The 14,573-nt window shown below is 48.1% G+C and overlaps 1 protein-coding gene across 2 annotated transcripts in view; it reads right to left on the reverse strand.

Annotated features, from left to right (window-relative positions):
* DPP3 (dipeptidyl peptidase 3) overlaps positions 1 to 12,088 on the reverse strand; it is a 30,871-nt gene extending 18,783 nt beyond the window's left edge. Inside the window, exons 1-6 of one of the 2 annotated variants that reach the window (XM_043926089.1) lie at positions 11,934 to 12,088; positions 10,269 to 10,543; positions 2,672 to 2,761; positions 1,941 to 2,078; positions 1,282 to 1,356; positions 340 to 433 (exon numbers count right to left, since the gene is read on the reverse strand). In XM_043926089.1, coding sequence (XP_043782024.1) covers positions 340 to 433; positions 1,282 to 1,356; positions 1,941 to 2,078; positions 2,672 to 2,761; positions 10,269 to 10,543; positions 11,934 to 11,985 — 724 coding nt within the window. In that variant the 5' untranslated portion in view covers positions 11,986 to 12,088. Of the gene's footprint in view, positions 1 to 339; positions 434 to 1,281; positions 1,357 to 1,940; positions 2,079 to 2,671; positions 2,762 to 10,268; positions 10,547 to 11,933 lie in introns of both variants that reach the window. The other variant, XM_043926080.1, reaches the window with a different exon arrangement.
* Positions 12,089 to 14,573: the final 2,485 nt, after the last annotated feature.

Here is a 14,573-nt window from a genome sequence, read left to right on the forward strand (position 1 = left end):
AGGACCGGGACCACGGCCAACATGCGGCTCCTATCAGAGGCTTGCCACAGTGACGTTCACCAGTGGAACAAGGCCCTTCCTCTGCCCTTGGGTCTCCCCTAGCTTTACATCACCACCAGCTCCAGGGCTAGGGGTGCTCACCTCCTAGAAACACCATTTGCTGAGCACGGCACAGGGCTGGGCACCCAGTAAGCCTCCATCGACATCCGCCATAGCTAATATGACTGTTGTTACTCCCTGTGGCTATTGCAGGCAGCTAACCCCTGTCCTGGGTTCCTGCCCTGTCCACGCTGGTCCAGGAACACTGAAGAGGGAGAAGAAGCAGGGGCGTGAGCTCACCTGTGCCCAGCACGGAAGCCAACCGCACCTCGTAGCTCGGCTTCCCGTCCTGGCCAACCTCCTTGAAGAGCCGTGTGTTGTAGGCACTGAGGTTCTGGAAAAGACAGGGCAGGGTTTGGGGGAGAGTAAATCCAGAGTGGGTGGTGGGGTGGGAGGGAGGGAAAGTGGGCACAGCCAGGAGAGAAGATACAGAGGCAACGCGGGCCGGGCCTCTGGGGAACCAGCCAGTCTTCTGGGAAGGAAGGGAGCAGGGTGGGCAGGCCAGGGCAGACTCCTGCTCGGCTCAGTACGCCGAGTACTCAGCACACAGCACTTTTACTAAGTGCTGTGCCAGACAGTGGACTTCCCAGGCGGCTCGGTGGTAAAAAATCTACCTGCTAATGCAGGAGACACAGGAGATGCAGGTTTGACCTCTAGGTTGGGAAGATCCCCTGCAGTAGGAAATGGCAACCCACTCCAGTACTGTTGCCTGGATAATTCCATAGACAGAGGAGCCTGGCAGGCTACAGTCCATGGGCTCACAAAGAGTTGGGCCTGACTGAGCACACACATATGCATGCACAATCACACCTGCTAGACACTTCATAACCTCAGCCGACCTGGCCTATAGGAGGCAGACCTCAAGCCACAGATAAGAGATGCCACTGAGTGGCTCAGTGGGGAGGTGAAACTGCCCCATGGACACCAGAGCCCAGTTGAAGCAGCTCTGATATTCTGTGTCCTCCTTCCCTGAGGCTGTCACAAGGCCCTTCAGCCTGGGGTGCGGTGGGGGCGGCTCCATCAGGGCACTCATGCTGACCCTTAGACAAGGATTCCCTAGTCTTCTCCACCTCAAGGACCCAAGATGCCTGTGCCTCTGGGCTCAGCCTGAGACCCAGGAGTGGGCGCCAGTGCCAAGGGGACCCCAACAAACCACTACCCCGAGTTGCCCATCGCCCAAACCTGTGAGTCCAGAAAGTCTTGGGCTAGTTTGGCATCTTCCATGGTACAGTTCCCAGAGAAATAGGTGGTGATGCCCTGTCGGGGAAGGGGCAGAGGGGAAATAGGAGTTGCTGAAGTTGGAGCTGCAGGGGCAGCTGGTAAATTCCTTCCTGGCCACCCTCTCCAGCCTCAGACTTCTTGCACCTCCTTTCAGCAGCCTCCAAGGTCCCTCTCCATCTCTTTCCAGGGGAAGAAAATTGGAACACAAGCAACACACAGGGCCATCCCCAGCCCTCCTACAGCTCTGCACCAGCCTCTCACAGATCCACCCCTAAGGTTCGCTGTGTCCCTTACCCCATGCAACTACTAAGCAGCCTCCAGATGTGGGAAGCTTGGACCCCTTCCTTTCCATCCCCCCGCCCCCAGCTCCCTCCAGCTCTCAGCTCGTCTCTTCTTCCCTCCTCCTGGCACACAGCATCCCAGGATGTCAGAACTGGGAGGGCGTTCAGAAAGCATTCCATCCAACCCGCTTACTGAGGACGATGCTGAGACCCGCTGTGGACAGCAGCTTGGCTTCAGGCATGGCGGACAGCCTGCTGTCTCCCCATTGGGTGCCCCTCCCTCCAGGCCACGTGGCCCTCAACAATGCCCTCCACCCCCCAGCGCGGCTGGGGCCTCACCTCCTTCCCCAGCCCGAGGTGTCGAAGCCCTGATTCCAATGAGAACATGAGCTCCCCGCAGGTCTGCCAGAGGCCCCTGACTTCTTCCGGGTGCTGCTGTGCAGCCTCACTCCCCAGGATCACACGTTCCAGCTTCTCCTGCAGGGAAAGGGAAGTCCTTGGCCTGGCCAAGGCCACACCACCCAACCTGCCTCCCAGAGCGCCCCCAGCCACCCTCAAGCTCTTCTCCCACAGTCTAAGACCTTCTGACTCAGAGGGTGGTTGACAGACTGACAGCCTAGACCTTGCTGGAGAAAAGCAGAACCTCATACCTGCCTGCTCAAGCCGGCTGGGTCAGAGGCTGTGTTTCAATAAGATCATCAGGCAGGTCATGTGCAGAGTAGCGGCTGATGTAAGAGCTGGGTCTGCCCTAGAAGGGCCCGAGCCCTGTGGTCCAGAGAAGGACTCCCTGCGTCCACTCTCCTCCACTGTCTCCAGGGGTGACTAACAGGCTCCATCTCTGCAGCACCGAACGGTGCTCAGAACCCTTCCACAGCCTCCCTTCATTCGTCCCTTGGGTCGGCACGGTCGGGAGGTCGCTGCAGCACCCGGGAGGGTGGCTGACCCGAGGCTGTGCGGCGTGGTGGTCACAAGGTCGAAGCCCGGCTCCCTCCCGGGCTCCATCTGCCGCATTCCCCACTCCTCCCCACCGGCCCCAAGCTGCCCACCTTCCCCAGCCCTCCTCAGCTCACCTTGGGCAGGTTGGGAACAAACTTGGTGTCGCCAAAGGACTTGTAGTTGCCCATGTTGGAGTAGACACCCGCGGCGTAGACCAGGAACGCCTGGGGGAAGGGAGCGTCAGAGGAAATGCAGCCTTCCCACCCCACGGAGGTTCCCTCCTGGGATGTTAACACCCCAGAAGAAGCTGTATGGGTGAGGTGGGGAGATCTAGGGGGCAGGACCCACATCCTGGGAGGCGCCAGTCTGGACTGCTTTCACGGCCCAATCTTCACACACCCACGGTCCAGCCAAACAGGTCTTCTCAACAGCTTCCAAATATTGATACATCCAAGCCCTCATCCACCTTGTTCCCTTCATATCAGCACCCTCTCAGCCACCTGTATCTCATCTGACTTTGAAGGCCCAGTACAGACACCACCTCCTGTAGGAAGCTTGTCCTTAGCCCCCATCTGATAGGCAGCCGGTGCTGAAGGCATCAAAATGTTAGGGATGGAGGGGCCTTGGTCAACGACTCGACGGCTTTTGCAGGATCCAAATCTACTCTCCCTTCCTCTGGCAATATGGCCTTACAGCTTCGTTTTGGGATGGGGCGAAATCTCCCTTCCCCAACTCCAGGGGTAGGCACAGGCCCAAGCTGGCCAGCCAGAGCCTGACCAGGAAATTTCCCAGCGCTGAAGAGCTACTGTTTCATACCAGGGATCATCAAGTCCGAAGCCCCTAGAGCTCCCCTACTAAGGTGACAAAAGAAAGCAAAGCTGAGCGACGAAGACTGCATTGCAATGCTATCCCTGAGTCTCTGAATCCAGCCATGACTGAAGCCTCCCTAGCCCTGGACTTTTCAATTATGTGAGCCCATAATTCTCTTTTTTAAAAATAGACTTTATTCTATGGAGTAGTTTTAGGTTCACAGCAAAACTGAGTGGAAAGTAGAGATTACCTCAAAGCGCTCCCCCCAACCCCGCCACCCCACCGCCAGGCACAGCCTCCACCTCGTTAATATTCTTCACTAGCATGGTACATCTCTTACGATTGAGGAATGTACCTTGGCACCTCATCACCCAGAGATCATAGTTTACACTGGGGACCACTCTTGGCATTGTATATTCTATGGGTTTGGATAGATGTATAAAGACATACATCTGCCATTATACATGACACACCCCTCTGTAGTATACAGGGCAGTTTCGGTGTCTGAAAACTCCTGTGCTCCGTCCTCCCTCCGCGCCTGGCAACTACTCATCTTACTAGCTGCATAGTTTTGCCTTTTCCACATAGCTGGAATCCTACAGTATGTATCCTTTGCATGATGGTTTCTTTCACCCAGTAATACCCATTTAACTTTCTCTGTGTCTTTTCATGGCTTAATCGCTCACTCCTTTTTATCACTAATGTTCCATTGTCTGATATACCACAGTTTGTTTATTGATTCAGCTACCGAAGGACATCTTTATCAGATCTATCTTTTGCAAACATTTTTTCCCATTCATGACTTGTCTTTTCATTCTCTTGACAGTGTCTTACACAGAGCAGAAAACTTTAATTTTAGGGACTTCTTTGACGGTCCAGTGGTTAAAACTTTGTGCTTCCAATGCAGGGGGTGTGGGTTCAATCCCTGGTCGAGGAACTAAGATCCCACATGCCACATAACATGGCCAAGAAAAAGAAAACTTTAATTTTAGTAAGTTCAGCTTATCAATTATTTCTATCATGGATCATGCTTGGTGTTATAACTAAAAAGTCAACTGCATACCGAAGGTCATCTAAATTTTCTCCTATGTTATTTTCTAGGAGTTTTAGTTTTGTATTTAGCACTGTGATTCATTTTGAGTTAATTTTTGTGAAGGATATAAGATCTGTGTCTAGATTTTTTTTTTTTACCATGTGGATGTCTAGTTGTTCTAGCACCATCTATTGGAAAGACTATATTTGTTTCATTATATTACCTTTGCTCTTTGTCAAAGATTTGTTCGCTATATTTGTGGGAGTCTGTTTCTAGACTATTCTATTGCACTGATCTATTGTCTATTATTTTGCCAACAGAAGACTGTCCTGATTACTGGGGCTTAATAGTAAGTCTTGAACTAGAGTAGCATCAGTCCTTCAACTTTGTTCTTCTCCTTCATTATTGTATTGACTATTCTGAGTCTTTTGCCTCTCCATATTAACTTTAGAATAAGTTTGTCGGTATCCACAAAACAACTTGCTGGGATTTTGACTGGGACTGCACTGAATTTATAGATAAAGTTGGGAAGAAGTGATATCTTGACAATATTGAGTCTTTCTATCCATGAACATGGAGTATCTCTCCATTTATTTAGTTCTTCGATATTTTTCATCAGAGTTTTATAGTTTTCTGCATATACCTCTTCTACATATTGTTAGATTTATGACTATTTCAACTTTTTCGGGTGCTATTGTAAATGGAATTGGGTCTTAATTTCAAATTCTACATTTTCATTGCTGGAATACAGGAAAGCAATTGACTTCTGTGTATTAACTTTGCATCCTGCAACCTTGCTATAATCACTTATGTGTTCTAGGAGTTTTTGTTGATTCTTTCAGATTTTCCACTTAAACAATCATGTCATCTGTGAACAAAGACAGTATTATGTCTTCCTTTACAATATGTATACCTGTAATTTCTTTTACTTGTCTTATTGCATTAGTTAGAATTTCCAGTACAACATTGAAAAGTAGTGGTAAGAGGGGAGATCCTTGCTTTATTCCTGATGTTAGTGGGAAAGTTTTTCACCACTAAATATGATATTAACTCTAAGTTTTCGAGTTATAGTTTTTTTTTTTTTAATCATGATTGGGTGTTAGAATTTGTCAAATGCCAAATGCTTCTTCTTCTGCATCTATTGATATGATTGTGTGATTCTTCTTCTTTAGTCTATTCATGTGATGATTTATGTTTATTGATTTTTGAATGTTGAACCAGATTGGCATAGCTGGGATAAATCCCACTTGATCACGGTGCATAGCAATGGCACCCCACTCCAGTACTCTTTTGCCTGGAAAATCCCACGGACGGAGGAGCCTGGCAGGCTTCAGTCCATGGAGTTGCTAAGAGTTGGATACGACTGAGTGACTTCACTTTCACTTTTCACTTTCATGCATTGGAGAAGGAAATGGCAATCCACTCCAGTGTTCTCGCCTGGAGAATCCCAGGGACGGGGAAGCCTGGTGGCTGTTGTCTATGGGGTCATACAGAGTCGGACACAACTGACGTGACTTAGCAGCAGCAGCAGCAGCAGCAGCAGCGTGGTGCATAGTTCTTTTGTTGGATTCAATTTACAGTTTTGTTGAGGACTTTTGTATCTATGGTCTTGAGATATATTGGTCTGTAGTTTTCTTTTCTTTCATTGTAATCTTTGTCTGATTTTGGTGTTAGGGTAATACTGGTCTCACAGATGAGTTAGAAAGTATTCCCTCTGCTTTTCTCTTCTGAAAGATTGTAGAGAATTGGTATAATGTCACCCTTAAGTGTTTAGTAGTGAACTTATCTTGGCTTGCTGTTTTCTGTTTTGCAAGGTTGTTTATTGATTATTGATTCTGTTTCTTTGATATAGGCTTTGCAGATTATCTATTTCTTCTTGTGTGAATTTTATCAGATTGTCTTTCAAGGAACTGGTCCATTTCATATAGGCTATCAAATTTGTGCATACGAACTTTTTTAGAGTATTCTTTGATTATCATCTGAAGGATACTGCCCATGAATATTCACTGCCCATGAATTTGTAGTGATAGCCCTTCTTTAATTTCTTTTTATTTTTTCCTTCTTTCATTCCCAATGTTAGTAGTTTGTGACCTCTCACCTTTTTTCTTAGTGTAGCTAGAGGTTTATTGATTGCTATGATCTGAATGTTTGTGTCCCTCCAAAATCAGTATGCTGAAACCTAACCTCCAAGGTGATGGCTATTAAGAGAGGGAGCCTTCAGGAGGAGATTAGATCATGAATGAGGGCATAGCCTTCCTCACTGAGATTAATGCCTTACAAAATAGAGCCCAGATAGCTAGCTCATATGATCCACCATGTGAAAACACAGTGAGAAGGCAGCAATCTGCAGTCCAAAAGCGGAGTGTCACCAGAACCCAGCATGTTGGCACCTGTCTCCCATTCTTTTTCTACCTTGGTGGTTGTAACTTAGCCTTATATACAATTTCACTTTCTCTCCTTTCTTAGGATATCAATTGTACTTCTTTTTTTTACTTCTTTTAGTGGTTGACTTTGCAATAGACATTTTAGTGGGTTGAGTTTGCAATATATACTTACAACAAATCCAAGTCCATTTCATGGGCAGTTTGAGTACTTTATAATAACAAAATAGTCCTAATTCTTGCCTTCCCTCCCTCATATCCCTGCTATCATTCATTTCACTTGTACATAAGCATACATAGTTGGATATATTGCTGCTATTATTATTTTGGACAAATGTATCTCTTAGATCAGTTAAGAATAAGAAAAATAAAAACTTTTATTTTACCTTCACTTATTCCATCACCACGGCTTTTCCTTTCTTTTTTAATGTACATCTGAGTTTCTGACCTATATCATTTCCCTTCTCTCTAGAGAACTTCTTTTAACATTTCCTGCAAAGCAGATCTACTGGCAACACATTCCCTCAATTTTTGTTTGTCTGAGGAAGTCTTTATTTCCACTATACTTTAAAGGGTAATTTCACAGGGCTTACAATTCTAGATTCGTGGCTTTTTATCTCGACACTATAACTATTTCAATCTACTCTTCTTGCTTCCAAGATTTCTGAAAGAGTAGATGTAATTCTTATCTTTGTTCCTCTGTAGATATTTTTTCCATCTGGGTTCTTTCTTTCTCTTTGATTTTTTCTTTCTCTTTGATTTTCTGTAGTTTAAATGTGATGTGCCTATATGGAGGTTTTGTTTCTTTCTTTTTTTGTTTTGCATTTAGTATCCCATTCAGTGTTCTCTGAACTTCCTGGATCTGTGGTTTGGTATCTGACATCACTTTGGGGAAGTTCTCAGAAATATTCTATTTCAGATATTTCTTTTGTTTTTATCTTTCTCCTTCTGGTTTTACCACTATATACATGTTACATTCCTTATAGTTGTCCTGTGGTTCTTGGATATCCTATTCTGTTTTCTTCAGTCTTTTTTCACTTTGCTTTTCAATTTTGGAGGTTTCTATTGAGATACTCTCAAGCTCAGAGATTCTTTCCTCTGCTGGGTCAAGTCTACTAATAAGCCCATCAAAAGTACCCTTCCTTTCTGGTAATATTTTTTTATCTCTAGCATTTTTTTAGACTCTTTCTCAGACTCTTTTCCATTATAGGTCATTATAAGATACTGAGTGTAGTTTCCTGTGCTATGTAGTATGTCCTTGTTATTTACTTACTTTATATATAGTACTGTATATAAGTTAATCCCAAACTGCCCACCTGTTCTTACATGCTGTCTACTTTATCCATTAGAGCCCTTAGAATATCAGTCATAGTTGTTTTAACTCCTGGTCTGATGAGTCACACATCCCCGCCGTATCTGAGTCTGGTTCTGATACTTGCTCTGTCTCTTCAAGCTGTGTTTTCTGCCTTTAAGAATGTTTTGCCACTTTTTTCTTGATAGCCAGACATGATGTGCTGGGTAAAAGGAACTGTCATAAATAGGCCTTTAGTAGTGGGATGGTAAGGAATGGTGGCAGGGGAAGTGTTCTAGAGTCCCATGATTTTAGTGGGCCTTTGCTGCTGGACTTTGAACTTGACATGTTCTTCTCAGCCCCATATTCCACCACTCCTTTTAGATGGTACCGGATGGTCAGAGCTGTCTGGAGTTGTGTATTTTCCTTCTTCCAGATCAGTTAGGCTCTAATAAAACCATAACAGGTTTGGTTCTGGTTAAATAGTTTCTCCTGAAGGCAGATCATGTTAAGAAGAACAGAATGCTCTAGCATATTTTTAAAATGGCTCCTTCTCACCTCCCCCTGCCAGAAGCAAGAGGGATTTTTTTTTCCTCTGAAATTCACTGTGAGAACCAGGAGAAGCTCCTGAAGGTAAAATCCCCCAAAGTGTGGGGACACCCTTATGTCCAGTTCCCCCTGGAGTTTTCAACTCTCAGAATTGTCCACACTGAGCCTTCAGCAATTCATCAATTACAGTTCAGATTTTCCTACCCCAGCACTGGTTCCATGGAGGTTTCTGTTCATGAGTTTTTGCTCTGCTAAGTTGTGACTCTCTGTAACTGCCTGTCTGTTTCTCCAATTTTGGGGGCTGCAGTTTGCTCTGGAACCTCACTTCTCTTAAGGATCTAAGAAGAGTTGTTGATTTTTCAATGTCTTCAGCTTTTTACTTGTTAGAAGAGATGAGCAACATCTAAGCTCCCAACATGCCAGACCAGAAACTGGGAGTCATAATTTTCTTTTTTTTTTTTTTTTCATTTAAGCCAATTTGAGGTGGGTTTCTACTTCCAAATAAAACAATCCCACTGCAAATAGTGAATACTTGGGTAGCACTTTTCCATTAACTTTTCCAGCTCTTCTCTCTTTTAATGAGGAAATCAAAGCCTAGAGATGGAATGTGATTACTCAAAGTTAAAAAAAAAAGTAGAAGAAACAGCCTGGGCCTCAGCACAGAGATAAGCAATCTAATCCCTTTATTTTACATATAGAAAAACTGTGTCCTCATACATTCTTGGAGAAGCTTTTTCAGAAAATGATTTAACAACACTAGTCAACTGTCAATGTACAGAGCCTTTGACCCAACAATTCTGCTTCTAAAAATAGATCCTAGTCACACACATGCTTAAGGATGCTTATTTGTCTTGTTTGTAAGAATCACAAACAACCTAAATGTCCATCAATATACAAAGGATTAAACTGATTATAGCGTACAAAGCTGTGGAATGCTTCACAGTCAATAAAAGAAAACGAGGCGGATTTCTACGTACCCCATGGAAGTTCTCCAAGACATAGTGTTCAGTGGAAAAAAGCAGAACTCATAAGAATCTGTAGAATGTGATCTCATTCGTACGTGAAAGAGAAAATAAGCAACTAACACATGTGCATTTCTACTTGTACAGGTAAGCAGTGTAGACAGAGGACTGAAAAGGCTATACACCCCACCATCTTTCGGTGGTTACCTCTGGGCTGGGCATTGAGAAAAAATGATCTTCATGTTTTATTTTGTGCCTTTCTGCAATGCTGTAAAGCATAAAGAATGCATTCATGTATTCCTTGGCCACCAGACCCACAGATCAGATAAAAACAAGATGACAGGCAGAACATTCTGCCCAGGGACACGCAACATGGTAGAGGAAGATCTGGTTCAGAACACAGACCTCCTGATTCCTACACTGGACTCATGCCTTTACCATCTCCGAGCTTCCACAGCTGTTTTCCTCTACTCCACAGCTCTCGTGATCATCACAACAGCCATCATTTATCTCATCAGGGGGCCACAACCCTAAGAGGTACAGACGACCCTCAGGCATATTTTGTAGATGAGAAGACAGACTCCAGGAGGGGATGTCCCTTTGTTTAAAACCTTTGATCTAATCCAGAGAGAGACAGAGAGTCCATTGGACCCCTGCTTCCTGGCCCCTCACACCCAGAATGCAGGCTGGCCTGAGAGAACTAACCTGATATTCCTCCTCAGTAAGGCCCTCGGCCAGGGCGTGCTGACGCAGATGGTCGGGATCCTGGGCACGGAAGAGACGGCTGAGCAGGGCATAGATGTAGGGGGCCTCAGGGGAGGTCTGCAGCAGCACTGCCAGGCCTCCGTACCAGGCGGCCCGTGACAGGTAGTGGGCATAGAGGCGCTCTGTGGACGACAGCAGGCGGAAGGCCTCACGGCAGTCCAGGCTTGACACGCCGATGTCATTGGGGAGAATGTACTGGGTGTCCGCCATGGGCCCTGCTGAGAACCATCACCGTGATCACAGGCATCATTTATCCCACACCAACGGCATGTACATCTGAGTCTGCACGCTCACGGTCTGAATGAGGAAGGGAATACCATTGCACCCATGCACCAGATATGGAAAGTGAAACTCAGAGATGGTTAGGTGACTCACCCCAGAAAATTACACAATATTCTGGCAGGCAATATTCGGCCTGTGGCCTCCCAAACTTAAAGACTGAATCCAACTACCTAGTATTACAGATCGGAGAAGGCAATGACACCCCACTCCAGTACTCTTGCCTGGCAAATCCCATGGATGGAGGAGCCTGGTGGGCTGCAGTCCATGGGGTCACTAAGAGTTGGACACAACTGAGCGACTTCACTTTCACTTTTCACTTTCATGCATTGGAGAAGGACACGGCAACCCACCCCAGTATTCTTGCCTGGAGAATCCCAGGGACGGGGGAGCCTGGTGGGCTGCCATCTATGGGGTCACACAGAGTCGGACACGACTGAAGTGACTTAGCAGCAGCAGCAGTATTACAGATGGGGAAACCAGGGCCAGGGAGGCAGGGTGCTTTGACTAATAACACAAGGGAGGGGTCAAAAGCGAGGTTCTGCATCTCTGGGCTCCCAGGCCTCTCTCTGTGGTCACCCCTCTTCTCTCTCTGATCTCCTAGCCTCCCCTTCAGAATTATCCTGCACGTTCTTCAATTCTGCCCACCACTGTGTTCACAAGGACAGAGTCCCAGCTAGAAGACCCAGGTTCCAAGACTGGCTCAGCCCCAGACCCAAATGTCAAGTCAGTTTTACTTTTCTACCTCTAGAAGACAGCCCCTGATAATAACTCCAACCTCACTGGGTGGCTATGCAAATCAGATGAGGTCACAAGGTCACCCTGATCGACAGAAGGTACCTACAGCAGAATTTCCTTGTACTCTTCAGTTCCCACTGCTGGCAGGATCTGTCCCACTCTCATCCCCCTGCCCTCTCCCTGTGCTCAGCCAAGGGACCTTCCCTAAATGAAGAAGCTCAGAGCGGAGACAAAACTCATTTTACAGATAGGGAGACTGAGGCTTAGAGACGCCAAGCAGCTTATCGAGTCTTGCTGCTTGGTTAGGACCTGGGTGTCTCCCAACCCAGAGTATTCACAACGCCCTCTCTTACTCTAAAAGAGTGTCCCACCTCCCCCGCCACTCCCGGAGCTGCTCCCAAATGGCACAAGCCCCTGGGTTCCAAAAGGGACGTTAACCCTTTGCTGTCCGGAGCGATCCTTGGCCTCGGGGCCGCGATGAATTTGGAAGGGGGGACAGGAAAGGAATGATCTTGAGCTCGGCCTAGACGCGCCCTGCCCCCCGAAGATGACACATGGTGACCCCAAAACCCGGTCGCCGCGCCTCACCTGCAGCAGCTGCTCCGATCGCACACTCACTTCCTGCTTCCGGCTCCTCCATTCATTGGGGCTCCGCCAACTCCGCCTCCACCAGCCAATTGCCGAGCCTCGGGGCCCGGACGGGCATCGCCTATAGCCAATAGGGGCTCTGAGCCGGGCTCCGCCGGCACGCTGGCTCCCCGCCCCCAGGCGCTACGGGGGTGGCTGGCGGAATGGCCCCTGCGGCCTTGGCCTTTTGTCCGCAGGCGGTACACGCGCGGGGATTAGAAACTTCCGTGTTCAGCCTGGCCCAGGCCTAGTCCGAACAGACGGCGCAGACAAGATACCCCGAATACAGGCAGGGCAGCGTGGCTGTTACGAACGGAGCACCGGCGATAACCCCCGCACAGTCCTGACTCCCGCTCTCCTTTGTAGTTTTTCTGAGTCCCCCGACTTCAGTTTTGGGTATAGGAGCCCGCATCGTTCCTCCGTGGTCTCTAGGACCACGGGTAGTGACGAGACTGCAAAGCCCTCCGTTTAGAAGTCGAGCCTGCAGCCTAGCGGGCTCCAGCCGGGGCTGAGACGGTCCCGCCGTGCGGGTCGGGGTGGGGGAGGGGTGGGCGTAGAGAAACACCCCCAGGGCTGCCCTGTACCTTTCCAGTTCGCCACGGGCCTGGCCGGGGCAGCAGTTAAATATCTTCGCGTCTGTTTCTTCTGAACAAGGGGCGAGGGGCCTGGTAGTTTCAGGGTGCTTGCCAGGTACCGGATGGATGAGAAGGCTGGCCGCGACTCCAAAAGGCTGCCCAGGGCAGAGCCGAACCTGCATGTCTGTTGAAACTCACAGGAGGATGGGCTGGGTGGGGGAATGGCATGTGGAAGTGCCTAGTGCCCGGCCTGGGCTAAGTGGGGAACATTTTGAGGGTCCCAAATCAGAAATGGAGCAGAGCCAGGCCATCTAAGGATGAGGCGGGCCTGCGCTGCCTGGTAGCTGTGTGTCCTTGGATGAGTCTCTTTACCTCTCTGAGTCTTGACTTCCTCAGTCAGAAAACCGGGCTAAAAATCCTGGTCTTTACTGAAGGGATGTAAGCTTGAGGGAAGTGTTGACAGTGTTCATGCCCCCTGGTGCTATGCAGAGAAGTGTGGAGGAGAGGGTCTACCCTGAAATCCACACACCCTCCTTGCCAGTTTTTGCCACACCTGTGTCTAGGCCCAGAGCAGCTGCTGTCCCCCTCCGGCTCCAGTTTCTCACTCACAAAAGGTGCCCAAGGCCCTGTTTGGCACAACAGTGCTAACTGTTGGCACTGATGGTGATTATCAGGACAGGGAGGAACTCAATAAATTGGTCTATGTCCCTAGAAAATCGCCCCTCTTCTTCCCTGTGCCTCAATACTTATTATCTTTAAAACGGGTGTAAAGTCCTCCCTGACTCGGGAGAGGTTGACATGCAAACGGATAAAGGATGAAGTGCCATCCGTCGCCACCAGTGGGCAGCTCAGGCCAAGGAAAGATCCCAGTACTCCTGGGAAACCCCCAGCCAAGCTGCATTTTCATCAAGACAGCTAATAAGAGCACTTCCAAAGCTCTATGCTAGCATCTTGACATGGAGGATCTCATTTAATTCCTGCAAAAAAACCTGAGATAGGATATAATTTTTTCTAGGGTACATATCGGGAAACAGAGGCTGATGGAGTCACTGACTTCCCTAAGGCCACCCAGGAAGTCCTCTGGTGTCCCTGAACCAGAGTCTAGCCTTCCGCCACATTGTCCCCTCCACCTGCTCCAACACATGTGTGTGCACACATGCACACACACACAGAATTACATGCAACAGTGCACTCACTGAAGTCATAGCCACCCCTAGCCTTGGCTCTTTCCCATGGGAGTAAAGAAGAGGTAGATGAGGAAGTAGTATTAAGTACATCCTATGTTACAGGTGCCCTTCATACATTCACAACCGCCTGGTAATGGAGGTACAGTTATTCCATTTAGCAGTTAAAGAGACTGAGACTCCAAGAGTTGGAAAAGGGCAGAGCTGTCGGACGCCCTCCACCGACACTGAGTTCTCCGTCTTATGGCACCTGTGCCTTTTGCTTGTCTCTGCTAGAGTCTGAGATTCCCTGATAGAAAGGGCATGCAGGTGTTCCCCTGTCTGGTTCCCAAGAGTGAGAACAGAGAGCTGGGAAGAGCTGGATTCCTACTGCTCTGTGTGTGTGTGTGTGTGTGTGTGTGTGTGTGTAGGAGTTGCAATGCTCTGATGTCCACCCCAGCATCCTTATTGGGGGCTCCCCCACTCTGGCGGTGTGAAGCAAGAATCTGATCGCACCCTCCTCTCACCACCAGTAAGCGCCCTCTGTCCTCTCAACAGCCCCAGGTCTGGCATCTGTGGCTCCAACCAACTGTGTGGAAGGGGGCAGGGCCCTCCTTTTGGAATCCCTAAGGCTCTGCCTTCTATTAGGGATGATGTCCAGGTCGAGTTGGTACTCAGAGCCTCTTTTTCAGAATTTTATATTCCCAGAACCTCCATCTACCTAATCTTTCCAGTTTGCTTGTCCCAGGAAAGGTCTGGGGCAACCCCAGTAGCACCCTGAGCTTGCCTGGGCTCTCAGGAGGAGGTGACACTTAGCCCGGATGAATAGGGATCCAGTTCAGATTTGGTCTCCATGGCAACAA

The sequence above is a fragment of the Cervus elaphus genome, chromosome 2, assembly GCF_910594005.1.
Source record: "Cervus elaphus chromosome 2, mCerEla1.1, whole genome shotgun sequence".
Classification (NCBI taxonomy): Eukaryota; Metazoa; Chordata; class Mammalia; order Artiodactyla; family Cervidae; genus Cervus; species Cervus elaphus.